General features: G+C 44.3%; 2 protein-coding genes across 2 annotated transcripts; both read left to right on the forward strand.

The window, feature by feature from the left end:
* The first annotated feature begins 165 nt into the window (after positions 1-165).
* Positions 166-5,221, forward strand: gemin2 (gem (nuclear organelle) associated protein 2). Its single transcript, XM_088647547.1, has 10 exons — positions 166-493; positions 696-780; positions 1,325-1,414; positions 2,791-2,850; positions 2,947-3,066; positions 3,293-3,337; positions 3,485-3,553; positions 4,129-4,239; positions 4,789-4,847; positions 4,994-5,221. The coding sequence occupies exons 1-10, from the start codon at positions 375-377 to the stop codon at positions 5,028-5,030; spliced, it is 795 nt and encodes a 264-aa protein (XP_088503673.1). The 5' UTR covers positions 166-374; the 3' UTR covers positions 5,031-5,221.
* Positions 5,222-7,326: 2,105 nt separating this feature from the next.
* Positions 7,327-14,714, forward strand: pnn (pinin, desmosome associated protein). Its single transcript, XM_088647546.1, has 9 exons — positions 7,327-7,497; positions 8,739-8,810; positions 9,118-9,186; positions 9,964-10,039; positions 10,121-10,215; positions 10,619-10,694; positions 10,940-11,095; positions 11,206-11,344; positions 11,492-14,714. Exons 1-9 carry the CDS (start codon positions 7,385-7,387, stop codon positions 12,808-12,810), a joined length of 2,115 nt encoding a protein of 704 aa, XP_088503672.1. The 5' UTR covers positions 7,327-7,384; the 3' UTR covers positions 12,811-14,714.
* Positions 14,715-15,061: the final 347 nt, after the last annotated feature.

Consider the following 15,061-nt stretch of genomic DNA (forward strand, 5'->3'; position numbering starts at 1 on the left):
AACGTTTAACTGCTAACACGATAACAGCTAACACGCAAATACAACGTGTAGTTTCCATTTAGTCGACCTATTCATATTTTCTATACTGCTTCACTTCATCTGTACTGTTTGTGCATTTCTGGGAACAAGCGGTAACCATGGCAGACGTCGCGTAATTTGTGCGTCACAAAACAACATGGCGGCGACCAAGGGAGAATAAGAGTAGCGCATGAACGATCATAATTTGTATTTTAAAGCGTTGAGTGACTACAAAGCATTAATCTAAAAAAAAAATCAGAGATTTAATATGTACCCCGTTTCGAGATAAATCCACAGCTGGGATCTTAGCCCAGAGGTTAGTAGTGGGGATCTATTTCAAACTGAGCACAGCCACTATGAAGTCCGATGTAGAGGAACTCATGCCCAGGCTCCTGCCTGTGTCAGAATACGATACTGAAGACATTGATCCCAACGTACCTCCAACAAACCCCCAGGAGTATCTGCGACAGGTTCAGTATGTTCGTTTTATGTTTTTTGTTAAAAAAAGCTTATTCATCTCTGTGATGAAAATAATAAATTAATCGGAAAGGTAAATCTAAACAGTTCTATCGCAGAGAATGACGCTGTGTGCATCTGTATTAAAAAGTGCAGTTTAAACAGGATTCTATTGGATCTGTAAGTATGGAACAATTCTGTAAACGGAATTTTCTTTTCAGGCTGGAGGCTGCAATGTGTCCTGATGTCGTTGTTGCCCAAATTGACCCAAATAAGCTGAAAAAGAAGCAGACTGTGAATATTTCGGTAAGGTGTCATTTATAGTTCAAGTAGGTACTGTAGCTGCGTCAAGCTACAGTAAGTAAGGTGACACACCTGAAGAAGGCCTCATCGCCGAAACGTTGTGTTTCTTTTCTTCTCTTTTCAGCATGGAATAAACCTTTACTTGTTCCGTTGTTGTTTATATTCCGCTGTGCTGGAGTATGCTGTGTTTGTATTGCGTGGAAAACCATTATTACAAAATACATCCTTACTGCCCTGCAGTTCTTCTAACTTCTTCTGCTTCTAAGGGGTTGCTCTTAAAATCATTAATGGATTAAAAAACTGAACATGTCAATACATTATTTCACCTTGCTTAAACATAAGTGTTCCCAACTCGTGGATGTTACTTCCATTTAGTACTGTGAGAATTCATTTTTCTTGGATTACCATTGTGTAGCACAGTGCTTCACAGGGCTTGCTGACACAAAATCTCGACAAAGCCTTACAGTAACACTGACGACCGCTTGTGTGTGTATCTGGGTGTCTGTGATTGTGTATCTAACATTGGACTGACTTCACTGTCTGCCAGCTTTCTGGATGCCAGCCTGCCCCTGAAGGACTTGCCCCAAGTCTCAGATGGCAGCAACAGCAAGTTGGCAGTTTTTCAGAGGTCAGACAGGTAAAAAATATTTATTGTAATGTTATTGTACTTAAAGTATAAAATAATGTGCACGATATTACAAGACATATATTAAAAAAGAAAAAAGCATCGCTTGTTTAAGTAGGTTTAACACACAAGATTATATTAAAGGGCATTTCTGACATCTTTCTGGACACGGCACTCAAAGGTTATTAGGAGTCCGTGATTGGTAAGGGCCAGGGAGAAATTTGTCCAGGATGCCAGTACGGAGTACCATCCCTACTCTTTTCAAGGAACACCCTGGGATTTTTAATGACCACAGAGAATCAGGACCTCGGTTTTACATCTCATCTGAAGGACGGCGCCTTTTTACAGTATTGTGTCACTGTACTGGGGCATTAGGACCCACACAAACTGCACCCACCCCCTACGGGCCTTTCTCTTACAGCAGAAACCTTAGTTTTTCCCAGGAGGTCTCCGATCCAGGCACTGGCCAGGCTCACACCTGCTGAGCTTCAGTAGGCTGCCAGTGGTGAGTTATATAATGGTGAATTGTATAATGTTAGCATGCCCAGAGGGGTTGGGCAGCCAGTTGACCTTGGACCCCTAGAGGTTTTTCCTCTCCTCTGTTGTCTTCTGGCCTTTTCTCTTTCTGTGACATGTAACATGACATGTAATGTATTGTCCCACAGCTTTGTTAAGTGTCTTGGGGGCAACCTCGTTGTGAAAGGCCCTATATAATATTGAATTGAATATGGCTGCTGGCGTAAATGTGCCAGCGCCTGCTGTATAATAGTCTCCTCCCACAGCTGCAGATAATATTATCCTTTTACAAGAACTGCTGTAATGCATTGTTTTCAGTCTCTATGTCCAGATAACTGTAGTAAAGCCGTGCCTGCAGTTCCCCTTATTCGTTCTAGTTGAATTATTTTCGCACAACACTTTCCTGCCTTGTATAGGGACTTATTTGCATTTCTCTTGACTAGATTTGCATTATTTCCCCACTGCTAGGCTGCTGCGTATATCTGTTTCTTCCTGTCGTCATCTTTATGCTGATTTATTCTAAGTTTGTGATTTGTGTCCTTGCTTTATTAGGATTTTATTGTATTGATCTACCTATTGCATTGATCATATGCAACTGGAAGGGCTCCTGGATAAGAGCGTCTGCAAAGCATATACATAATGCTAAAAAGGTGTCCAGCTTTATAATATAGGTCACAACTCCAGTCCTCAGAGCCAGAACACATGAGGTTTCTTGTTCTCTTTCAACACGTATTTAATTGGTTCAGTAAAACAACTAGTCAGCTCAATTAAGTCTAGAAGAGCAGAGATGTAATGAAAACTTACACACTGCTGCCCACCAGGGCTAGAGTTGCACACCACAGGCCTATAATATCTATATTTTTTGCTTTCAGAGGGTAAACAAACATCGGCAGCACTGGAAGGAGCAATCTCTGGATGACAATGTGATCATGGTGAGAACATACCACTGAGACACTTGATTTGTAACTCGGAGGGGGGGGAGAATTAGCTCAATAGTGTTCAGTTATTTCCTCATTTATAATCACTAGCCCAAGGCAGGCGATGAAGAAGGGTGGAAGAAGTTCTGCTTGGGCGAGAACGTGTACTTTGAAAGGCCACGCACGCAGGACCCCATCGAGAGCGACAGCCCCAGTATTGATTACGTCAAGGTGATTATTGACCTGTTCGCATCCCTCTGCTGCAAACAAAGCACCGCTGTATTGAAAGCTATACACAGGCGGCTAGTGAGGGGAATATTGTTCCCCGTGTTCCTTTTTACTCTGATCCAGGAAAGCCCTGGCTTTGGAGATGAGTAATGATATTTTCCTGACCTCAGCTGTTACACATGTGGACCCATTGAGAACATGTGTGACTCTTCTGCTGTCTTTCTTCCAGGTGGGGTTCCCTCCTCTGCTCAGCATCGTCAGCAGATTTAGCCAAGTAAGACGTTTCATTTTGCTAGTACAGATCAGCCTGCATTTGCTTGTATTTAATTTAGGCACCAAGGTGGAGAAGGTTAATATCTGAGAAAGACAAGAAATAAATTATTGCAGTGGTAATATAAATTAGTTTTGCTTTCTCTTCAAGGTATTAGTTACTACTGTTCTGGAGTATTTGATCAACTGGTTTGGGGAGAGAGAGTTCTGCCCAGAACTGGTAAGTTTTCTTTCACATTGAATTCTTTATTTTAGTAATTATTTCTTATTTTAAGATCAAAGTAAGAGACCAGAGCTGCAAATGTTTTTTTAACTGTGTTTAAAGTTATGTGAAATCTTTGCAGTCTTACTGTTTAATGTTTAATCTTATTCCTTTTTGTCATATATTTAGGCTCTGATTCACTTGGATTGTGCAGCCTACTGTATATATTTTTTATACATCCCAGGAAACTGGTGTTAGACTTGTTTTGATTTTGCTGTGTTTTCAGCTGTGGTGGAGGCTTATATGAGTGACTTGAAGTTCAGCTATTTCAAGCAGTTGTTTGCTAAATTTTTCTTCTTCTCGCACTTGAGAATATCTTATTATAATGTATAATATAATAAACAGAAGTATCTAAACTGCTTTTTCAGACTCCATTAAATCACCTGGAGGTCAATGAACTCCATTGTATTGTATTGAACTCTAAATATATTGTATGTACAAGCAAAGTCTTGACTATATTTGTTTAAAACAGCATGACTTTGTTTAACAGCAACTTTTGGCTGCTGATATAAACATACTTAACATACCTGCAGGGAAGATGGCTTTATGCATTGCTGGCCTGTATTGAAAAACCTCTGATTCCTGAAGCGCATTCCCTCCTCCGACAGCTGGCAAGGCAGTGCTCCGAAGTCCGTGCCAGAATTGTAAGCTTACTTCTACTGCTCGGGAACATACACATGTCAAAACCTTACTGTTTAAAGGAAAAATCATCAGTGGCCACTAAGGTGAAAGACAGTGTGTGCAGGAAAAATACAGCAGTTTCGTGATCAAATCTAATGATGTGAAAGATGAGACTTTGTCAGCTGGAAAGGGAATAGAAAATTACATTTTCCACTTGAATATTTTATTTTTTAAATAACATTTGTTCCCCTTGGATATATATTATATCATTTGGATACACATATTAACAATATCATCATTTCTAAGCTGTGTGAAAAAAATCATCATTTCATCATTGTGCTAGAATGAAAATATCTCCAGACATAGGTGACAGTGAGTATTTTTCCATAATCAAGGAAAGAAATGCATGCAAGATTTTGAACTGGAGTTTAGTAATTTTAATTAATATACATTAAATGTTTGTGTCTCCATTGAATACATTTTATTGAACAATCGGGTAAAACAAAAGATTGGGGGTGGGGGGATTTGTTACATGACTAAATGTTACAGAATAAAGAGGCATTTTCTTACAGGAAAGTCAAGAAGAAGAAAATCTGTGGGCTCTGAACTTATTGATTTGTCTGGTTGCCAGGTAAGTCTGATATATTGCTTTTCTTTTACTCTGTAGTCTAGTTAGGAAAATATTTTGTAGACAAGTATAGTCGAGGTTACATGACACATTTTTCAAAACAAATACTTTGTGTTTGAAAGCCAACTGACAAAGTGCTCTTTCTTTAGATATTTTGAACAGATTGACCTCGCGGATAAAGACTGATGTTTCTGCTGAAGACTACGTTTACTGTGGTAAACAAGCAGTACCAATACAACATGTTCTGCTCTTTTATTTGTTACACACAGTGTTGTCTCTGATAAAGCTGTCTTGCAGATACATGTTAATTTCACAGTTTTCCTTTCAGTCTCTCTACATCCTGTGCTGCAAAAAACAAAAATAAACTGTAAAAATAATTATTGTATTGCATCTTGCTTTAGATCAGGAAATGTTGGGGTTGGTCATGAAAGTTTTGATACATTTTTAGATTGTAGGATTGTTCTGTGTCAATATTAAATACATTGTGAAAAATTAAAGTGATAAGATGATACACAAAGTGGAAGAAAGTTAAGAAGAGAATTCATTTATCTTAGTTATAATTGGTTTGTTCCTAATAAAATCAAATTAAATGGTAGTTCATGGGTTTTATATTGATATTATCCAAACTATACATATCTGTGTTGGTGTATTTTGATTCCTATGTAATATTCCATTGACATGGGATACTGCTACAGGTTTTTTTCATAGTACCTAAAAGGAGAAATTAGTGCAAATTCCATTGCAAAGATGAAATGGCTCTTTACAAAACTCATCTAATGAATGCTTTTAGGGAAATGTATGTTAACTGACTTTTTTTTTCAAAACGTTTTTGGTTTGTGCATATTGTTTACTGTGCTCATATGTGACTTAACCTGCTTGTTCTATGTTTTTGCTCTTCAGCGATCATGTAAGCTTTTCGGCAGTAGATTTTTAAAATGTAAGTGTTGTCTGGCCTGTACTTTGATCTAACAAATTGCTTTTGGTAAGCACTCTAAAACATGTTTAACGGTGTGATACTAGAATTTTTACTTTTATTTTTTCATATCCTTTATGATAAAATATGATTATTTTTTCTATGCAGTTTCATGTACTGTGGTTTTGCCAGTAGGTGCATTGTTTGAAACCTTGTCTTTATGTGGAAAAATATTTATCTTCCAATCCATCTTTGGTACTTGAGAGGTAGGAGAGCACCCTAGTTCCTCAAAGGACACAAGCACTGAGGGGAGTTTAGAAATGCCAGTTAATCTGGACAGCATGTCTTTGGACTGTGGGCGGAATCTGGGCCATGGTGAGAACACACATGTGGACATGCTAAAAACATGCAAACTCCACATAGTAGGGGCCACAGGCCGGAGTCAATCCCAGAACCTTCCAAAGTACTGCTCCTGTCTCGAAGGTCTCGCCTACCTCCCTGATCTTCTTCTTTTTCAAACTTCTGGTCTTTAAGGTCAGGTCAGTTAAATCTGCTGCAGGTCCCCAGAACCAAACTGCATCGTGTGGGTGACTGTGCTTCTCTGTCTCTGCTCCTCACTTGTGGAACAGCCTCCCTGATCATCTCAGACAGTTTCAACTGAGAAAGCTTTTCTACCAGCAAGCTTATCAACTTCCAGTACTATAAACTCTCTGATTTTCCTGTCTTTTCCTTAGCAATTTGTCAGTTCCTTGACTTCTCTTTTATGTGCTTTTTATGTGAAGCACATTAAAATTCATTGTAATGAAGTGTGCTATACTATGTAAATTAAACATTATTTCCATTGACAATGATTAGATTTTATGATGCTTAAACATTATAGGATCTTAATAATCAGGAAATCAGAATGTTTTGTAGGTTATGTATAAAGCTTTTTTGGGCACTCATTCTGAACAGGAGCAATGTTTTAGGTTAGAAGGCTACAACCTAGTCAAACGTACTCTACTAAAAACAATGCAAAATGCATCAGTTCAATGGAGTATGTAGTATGTATTAAAAGATTAATAATGCTTTATTTAAAAATTAATGATTTGTCATTATCATACATTATTTTTATATTTTTAATGTTTAAAATACCCTGTGTAAATTTTGAACATATGCACAAAATACTAGGTCAGAGAAGTAATATGAATTTAAGAAAAGTAACATAAAAAGAGAAAAATCACGTACTTTTAACAAGATTTAAATCTTTGTTTTTTTTTTCTCCTGGGGGACTAATGCTGTTACTCCAAAGTGTAGGAAACATATACTGTATACCTGTTGCCTTTGACCTCAATATCAAAGCACCTACATTCCTCTCTACTAAGATGGCGATCAAGTTACGAAAATTACGTTGGACCCCTCCACTTCTACGACAACCAAACTATAATAAAATGTCTTCCTGTCTCCCGTTTTCGACTGACCTTGCTACCTCCCATGTGACTGGCGCCCGGACCGGTAGTTTGCTTGTCATTGGACAGCGTTGCTGCCAATCATCCTAATTTAAGCGGAAGTAGCGATACACTTCCCGACGTGCTCTACGGCGCAGGAGGCAGGCTGGGCTCCAGTGCTTGGACGAGGGAGAGCTAAGATGGCGGTGGCCGTGCGAACTTTGCAAGAGCAGCTCGAAAAGGCTAAGGAAAGCTTAAAAAATGTGGACGAGAACATCCGCAAGTTGACGGGCAGGGATCCGAACGAGCTTAGGTATGTGGGAGCTTGAGCTGGAGTCCTTACCAGAAGGTTCTTTATTCACCGGGTTCCAGCCTGTACTTCTTGGTCCTGCCTCTGGCTGCCGTTGTGGAGAGCTCATTATGTGAAAAACGAAGTCAAATGGGTCTGATTTCGAGAGAGCACGAGATGAGCACATTGGCGCCCCACAGCAGCTCGGATCAAATGCTTTGTCGTGTACAGTTTATGAACAGCACCAGCACATCGGGTGTCCACCTTTCTGAATATCTGTTTTCTAGTTCCAAAGGTCGATGAAACGGTAGTAGTTATGCGTACGATTCTCAGGCTGACTGCCTAATTCAGCGGGCACAGATTGGGTTACTTACAGAACTTTAAACCGTGCACCCATCCTCCCAGTGTGGGTGTATGTGTTTTTAGTGGTGTGGGGAATAATGGTGGCCGCTTTCCGGCCTTACTTTCCCTGGGAGCCACATGTTGGCTTCCGTCACGAAAAGTAGACTTCGTCGTGTAAAATGCCCACGAGTAGTTCGTGCACAGATCGGGATTTCCGAGAAGCCTCAAAGATCATTAATTTCCCGTGTGTGTGTGCGCGCTGATCACGCACGTACTGCAGAGCGCGCCGAAGGATCGTGTAGTTCAGCCCACTCTTGGCGGCCATGAGGGAGAAAGTGCGGTTCTGATTTCGTCGTGCCCAAGTCATTCCCCGCATCCCCCAGACGAGAAGGGCTGGTCCGGCCCGGACCGCTCGGGTCCGCAGACGGGTTCCGGGTGGGAGGGGGGCGTTATCCCGCGTGCAGTGACGGTCCACCGCGAGGAGCTGCAGTCCCGGGGCCCGACTGAGCCTGCTTTAGCCCAGAACGCTTAAATGTCCGCGAATAGTTTTCTAAAGCCTGCACCCCAGGAGTTTTTCACATTTATTGGTTCCTGGACGCCCAAGCGTCAAGTACTCGAAGACTGTACTTCCTATATGCGTTTATACTCTTCTCCCCACACAGAAAATCCTCGTGTGTGTTGAAACACTGTAGCTTTTGGTTGTGAATGAGCCTGTCGTCCCCCCCCCAAGAAAAAAACCCAATCCTTGTCCAAGAGCCCTAAGGGTTCTGTCTTGCGTTGATGTACTTGCTCTCGTCGTGCCTCGCCTGCGCAAAAACATGAAGTGAAATAACCCCGTGTCACGTTTTGAGGAAGCCCGTTCTCAGGTCTGTGTTGCTCTGCAGGTTAGCGGCAGGCCTGTAAATCTGCCCTTTGTTTTTCAGGCCTGGCCAAGCCAGAAGGTTGACCATCACAGGCCCAGGTGGAGGTAGGGGGCGTGGGATTAATATACTGAGGTAAGGAATGTGTTTTATTTTTCCTCTCTGTGTTGTATTCTAATCTATAAAGGCAGTGTAGTAATCTGTATAGCTTTTCATTGGGGGGGCGGGGGGGGGGTTCTCAATTTGTTAGTTGATATAGCTACCAATGGTATTCCCTTAAATTTAAAAGGGGGGCAGCTGGCAGTTTTTCAGTTTTGTTTTGGTGGGGGGGTGCTTACAGCTGTTCACAGCTGGCAGAATGTGTGAGTTTGCGCTGATGTGAATACCTGGGATGTGGGGGTGTGTCGGTGTGCAGTGGACTGAAGTCACCTGTCTGTTTTAGGCGTGGACTCTCGGATGGCGGAGGGGGCCCCCCAGCTAAGCAGAGGGATATTGAAGGGGCGCTCTTGAGGTGAGCAAGCCACCTTGCAGGTGTTAGTCTTCTGGCTGTTATCTGTGAGTGCTTGGAAGAGGGGGGACACAGGAGACGAAGCTGTTGGGAAAGGATCGTGTAGCTGCCTTGGAGTCGTGCCACACAGCTACACCTTGCTCCTGGTTCCCTTTTTGAAGCAGTAAGACGATAGTGAACATCGCTGCTGAAAGACTGCGTGTGATGCACAGGAAGAGTGGGGAGACCTTGTCAAGGCAGTCTTATTTGCACGTGCCATAAAATGTCATGTTGTAGAAGCAGGCTGTTGAATAAGCTTTCTGCCTCTATAACCCTCCTCCCTTCCTGCCTCTGTAATTCAAATGTTGGATCTGTTTTGAGCTTTATTGAATTTTTCCCCAAACAATAGCACTGAGAGCTAAAATAGAAGCCATCTGTAACAGTGAGAAGGCCCAGCAAGATTTATGAGATTGTTCCACTTCATGGTTCATATTGTTAGTACTATCTCTCATTACTTTTCTTCGGCAAAATCCAGTGTCTTGTCTGGTTCATTAAAGGGGATGAAAGATGGCAGCACAGGCAGTCCGTCGGAGAATTTAGAACACAATCTGCTTCTTATGGAGTTACAAAGTTTCGGTCTTGCTAAGCAAGCTATTGCGGATTCCCGTCATGCTGTAGAGACCTGCAGAGGTTCCTTATTCATGCAGCGGTTTTGAGGTTTGCATTGGTCTGGTAAACCTAGGCAGCACATAATCCCTGTGCTAGTTTTTTGAGTCCCGTTTTTCATACTTTGAATACCAGGCTGGCAGGTGATCAGCGGGCGAGGAGAGAGTCGCGCCATGACAGCGACGCAGAGGATGATGATGATGTCAAGAAGGTAACTTTGCAGACAGTGGCCGATAAACTCCGAAAGATGTTGCCTCCCAGGAATAATCCTGCTCATCTCCCTTCTTAACAGCCGGCGTTGCAGTCTTCAGTCGTTGCTACCTCCAAAGAACGGACACGTCGAGACCTAATTCAGGATCAGACCATGGATGAAAAGGGCAAGCAAAGGTATTGATCTGTTGGATTCTTGGATATTTGGTGATTACTTGTAGTCAAGGAAGACCAGATGGTGTTTTTTTTTCTTTTGATCTCATTGGTCGTTTTAAAGCTTTCCTATAAGCCCTCTCTTCTATAAAAGTAGTAAACTACAGTCTGCTGTGGAGAATATACTATGCTTTTTGAGCTACACAGCTCTTGTGCAGCTGGTTACATCTTAGGTATTGCATAATATAAGTCTTGCATTGCATCCTATAAATCTTGTCTTGGTTTCTTTAAACAGTGTTCTAATCCCTAAATTTGAACTTTTAATTGTTGAGAGGTCCCACAAAACTTGCAGTGTGGCCACTGGAAGACTTGGAAGTTCTCTGGTCTGTCCATTAGCGTTTTAAGTTGTTTTTGTTCCTTTCCTTAGGAATCGACGTATGTTTGGCCTGCTGATGGGAACTCTTCAGAAATTCAAGCAGGAATCGACAGTGGCCACTGAAAGGGTAATGCGTTCATAATCCGCTTGTTCGTGGGATACGTTACCTGCTTAATTGGGTATAGTGGTCTGCTGGTTTTTTTGCCCACCACTGGAGTTTTGATTTTTACCCTGCACCACTCATTTTTCTCAGATCTGCGAAAGCTTAGAAATACTTTAAGCCTGTTTCCCGTGTTTTTGTAAGACAAGGAATTTTGTAAGTGTACACCATGATTATGTAGGCTGCTGATGTGCATTTTTTTCCCCTTGCAGCAAAAAAGGCGTCAGGAGATTGAGCAGAAACTGGAAGTCCAAGCAGAGGAAGAGCGCAAGAAAGTTGAAAATGAGAGACGAGAGCTTTTTGAAGAAAGGCGAGCCAAGCAGACAGAGCTGAGACTTTTAGAACAGAAAGTGGAGCTTGCTCAGTTGGTAAGGAGAGTTGTTATGAATTTGAGGAGTTTGGCTAATGAGATCCTGTCACCTAGAGACAGGTTTTTGTTGTGCCTCGTGTGAGAATTTTTTTTCATTTATTTCTACAGCAAGAGGAGTGGAACGTACACAACGCTAAAATAATTAAGTACATCCGTACGAAAACAAAGCCTCCAATCTTCTACCTTCCTGGCAGAATGTGTTCAGCCACTCATAAGCTCTTAGAGGAGTCTCAGAAAAAAATGAATGGTAAGCATTTCTTTACTGACACCTGTGCCGTTGTAAATGTGTTCTAAAACAAGTTAAACAGCTCTACTTCATCTGAGTCCAAGGAGTGGGGTGCCTCTATCGTCTGTTTGCTGCTGTCTGTCTCACACCATCGATTTTTCTTTCTAGCCTTGTTTACCGAAAGGCGTGAAGAGTTTGCAGAGCAGCTAAACAAGATGGAGGCGCGCCCCAGGCGCCAGTCGCTGAAGGAGAAAGACCAGGAGGAGGTTCAGAACGAAGACCCGCTGAAAGAAGAGCAAGAGGAGGGTAAGCCGTCTCGGCACGAGACCGAGGGGGAAGAGACAGGTAACCAGAGCAACGATGTAGAGATGGAGGAAGCAGGGGAGAGGGAGGAGAAAGAGGTGAGTGTAGTTCATAGTGATGTGGAAGTCGAGCAGGAAGAGAGGGGGAAGCAGGCAGCACAGGAGCCGGCTCAGTCAGCGGAAGTGGAAGGAGCAGAGGAGGAAGAGGGGGGTGCTGCTGAGTTCAGGGAGGTAGAGGAGCAGGCGGAGACTGTTGCAGAGGTCAGGGTGAGCGAGGAGTCTCAGTCAGGAGCCAATGATCAGGAGATGGAGGAACCTAAACCGCAGAGCCCCGCTCCTGTAGAAATGGAGGTCGGCAATGACAAAGCAGAGGAGGATGAGCAAGAAGCAGAGGCTGTGGCACAAGCTGAGCAGGAGTCCGCTATGCAGGTGGAAAGGCAGGAAAACGGCCTGGAAGCGAGGCCGGCTGATAGCGAGCAGCCGCCGGAGGAGCCGGCCCCCCGTGTTCCCGAGCCCGAGCTGGCCCCCGAGGCGATCGCGGCGGCGGCAGCTCCCGGGAGCCAGCCCGGCCTCGAGCCCGTCGCGCAGGCCGGTCCGCCGCGACCAGAGCAGGCAGCGCCGCCGCCGCCGCAGCAGCAGGCGGACGACCTCGCCAAGGAGCCGGGCCTCCTGGGCGATGGCGGCGCGCAGGGCCGGGGCAGGGCGCCGGACAGGCACAAGGGCCGGAGCAGCAGCAGCTCGTCCTCGAGCAGCTCGTCCAGCTCCAGCAGCAGCGGCAGCAGCTCCAGCAGCAGCTCGAGCGGCAGCAGCAGCCGGAGCACCTCCAGCAGCAGCACCTCCAGCAGCCACAGCAGCTCCAGCAGCAGCACCAGCAGCGAGAGCAGGAGCCGCAGCCGCGGCCGGGGCGGGGCCGGGGGAGGGGCCGGGGGCGGGCACGCCCGCGACAGGAAGCGCAGGAGGCGGCCCTCGGAGAGGGAGAGGGACAGAGAGAGGAAGAGGGGGGCGGCGGGCGTGGAGCGGAGCCACAAGACCTCCAAAGGCAGCAGTCGAGACGCCAAGAGGCCCAAGGACAAGACCTCCAGGGCAGATGGGAAGAGGTCGGTCTCGGAGGGCAGTCGATCTGGGAAGAGGCCTTCTCGCGGCGAGAGAGAGCGAAAGACGGAGAGAAAGGACAAAAGGCGCTGAGCAGATGACAGGCCGCCCCCCCCCCCTTCCTTCAAAAAGAGAAAAGCCGCTATCTTCAGCTGAAGGGGACTGTAAATGGACGAGCGGGAAGAATAGTTCCTTTGTAAGGAATAGAATCGCCTTATGAATCGCTCGCTGACTTTTTTTTTTTACAAAGAAACACAAACCCGATGAGGCACTGCTTAAAATAAAACTTCTGAGTTTACGTCCTTTTTACCTGGCTTGCGTAGTGTTCCTCAGACTGACACGATGTCGTTTTAAATTTCGGACCGGACCCGGCTTCCTGTCGGGTGATTCTTCCTGAGCTGTTCAGTGTTTGTGTTGGAGGGGGAGGGGGTTATATTGAAATGGAATACCTCGTGTGTTTAAATTGAAGTTGGTAATTGTGATGTCGGTGTTGCAAAAGAAAATGGTCCCTCTGGGTTTTGAACATGCAATTTTTTAAAAAAACGTACATGTTTTAAAGGTTTCTACTGATCTAGCCATTGCGTATTTTCATTTTGTCATTTGTTAGCCGAATGGCATTTTGTTTTGTACTGATCCTCTGAGCAAGCGGGCTGCTTTCTTCCCTGTGGCCTTGCCTGCAGAATGCTGGATTTGGCTGTGTTGCCTTGCAGTGCACAGAGATTGTCCTGAGACTGTGCATCATTGCAGCGGTCTTCTATCTGCTCAGTGGCAGTGTGTTCCTGCCAGCTGTCCCTGATGTGGAATTAAATGATGCAGTCCTCTATTTTAATGTGTACGTTTCATTTTGTATTTTATTCTTTTGTAAATGTCTGTTGGCACCCACGAGGGACAATCAAGTGTCGCACCTCCAAAGCTTTTTTTGTCGGGGACATTGGGAGTCTGTAGCTCAATGGAACATTTTTGGCCTTTATGGGGGGTGTCTGTACAACTGAAATTGAAGCCCCTTCCTAAATAAAAGCGTCTTTGTTGCTTCTAAAACTTTTTTCTGTAAGATTTTTCAGCCGAATCAGTCAGTTCTGCAGTCCCGTCTCCCTTGTCTGCTCTTGTATTTGTGAGGTCTCAGCTGCCCGTGCCATGCCTTGCGAGGTGTATGAGTGAACCACAGGTGTCTGTTTAAAATTTTGGGGTTTTCACTTCCACTGTTCATGACAGTTTGGGGGGGAAAAAAAACCTTTCCCTTGTTCTTTTCCAATTTGTTTGTAGTATAAGGCCATCTTACAATAATTTTATAGCTTTTCATATGTAGCGTGGCTGATTTTGTAGGCCTTTGCTTTACCATCTTTAATTTTCTCCACCACCCAGTAGTAATAATCCTTCTGTGGGCTCTGATTAATGTTTAGGTACAGAAAGTTAAAACCTGATAGTTGCTTCTCCAGCACATTTGTTGGGGAGGATGAGAACGGTTTTCATTAAGCAGTCATTGGCCTTGTCTAGGGATTGTGGAAGGATGGTTAGTTAACTTGGCCAGAAATTAAATACTGTACATAGTGGGGATGTGTGCAAGTCACTTCCTTTGACTTGAAGTATGTTGCTCATTTCGGCTTAAAGAGAAGGCTGCAAGTGTTATCTGTTGTGGCGCCACTACAGTCTCATAGCTGCACTACCGATGGGGTGAGCAAAGCAAGCATGATTTTGCAGCCGTCTGCTTGCGAGTTACTGCTTTTACCCATGTTCTAGATGTGCTGTCTGTGTGGATCCCTGGATGAGGTGCAGGACATGTCCGTGAGCCCTGTGGTTTTCTTGCAGTAAGACTGTGGTGGGTGATGTGCCTGGGCTCCAGCAGCATTAGTTTCAAGGGAATGACTGTCAAGGCCTGTGCTGCAGCTCTTCCTGTTTCTCATGTGCAAAGGTGTCGGTGAGTCATTGTAAGTCAGTTGCTAACTGAAACCCAATTGTTGCATTCAGTTGATATAAAATAAAAAGATTAAAAGGTTTGAGTCTTCTGTTTGAGTTTTGCTGTACTTTTGTGTCCTCAAGTTTCAAAGACGTGGGTACTTGTTCCCTCCGGTTTCACTGTCCTCTTCTTCCTAACTTTTGATCTGTGGGAAGACGAATCCGCTGGTGTGGACACTTCTGGGCAGGTGCTCAGAGTGAGGTTCGAGACTTGGCTGTCTTTAGCCAGTGGCGAATGGGATTCCCAGGCTGTGGGGCCTAATTGGCCGAGTGTTGCCAGCTCTGGTCTGGTTTGAAGCAGCATGGACGGTGCCTGCAGCCCTGCCAGCAGGGGGTGCTGTGCTCCTTCAGCTGGAGCTCACTGCAGACACGTTAAGTAGAGAAGAGCAGC

The sequence above is a fragment of the Lepisosteus platostomus genome, chromosome 10, assembly GCF_059453375.1.
Source record: "Lepisosteus platostomus isolate fLepPlt1 chromosome 10, fLepPlt1.hap1, whole genome shotgun sequence".
NCBI lineage: Eukaryota > Metazoa > Chordata > Actinopteri > Semionotiformes > Lepisosteidae > Lepisosteus > Lepisosteus platostomus.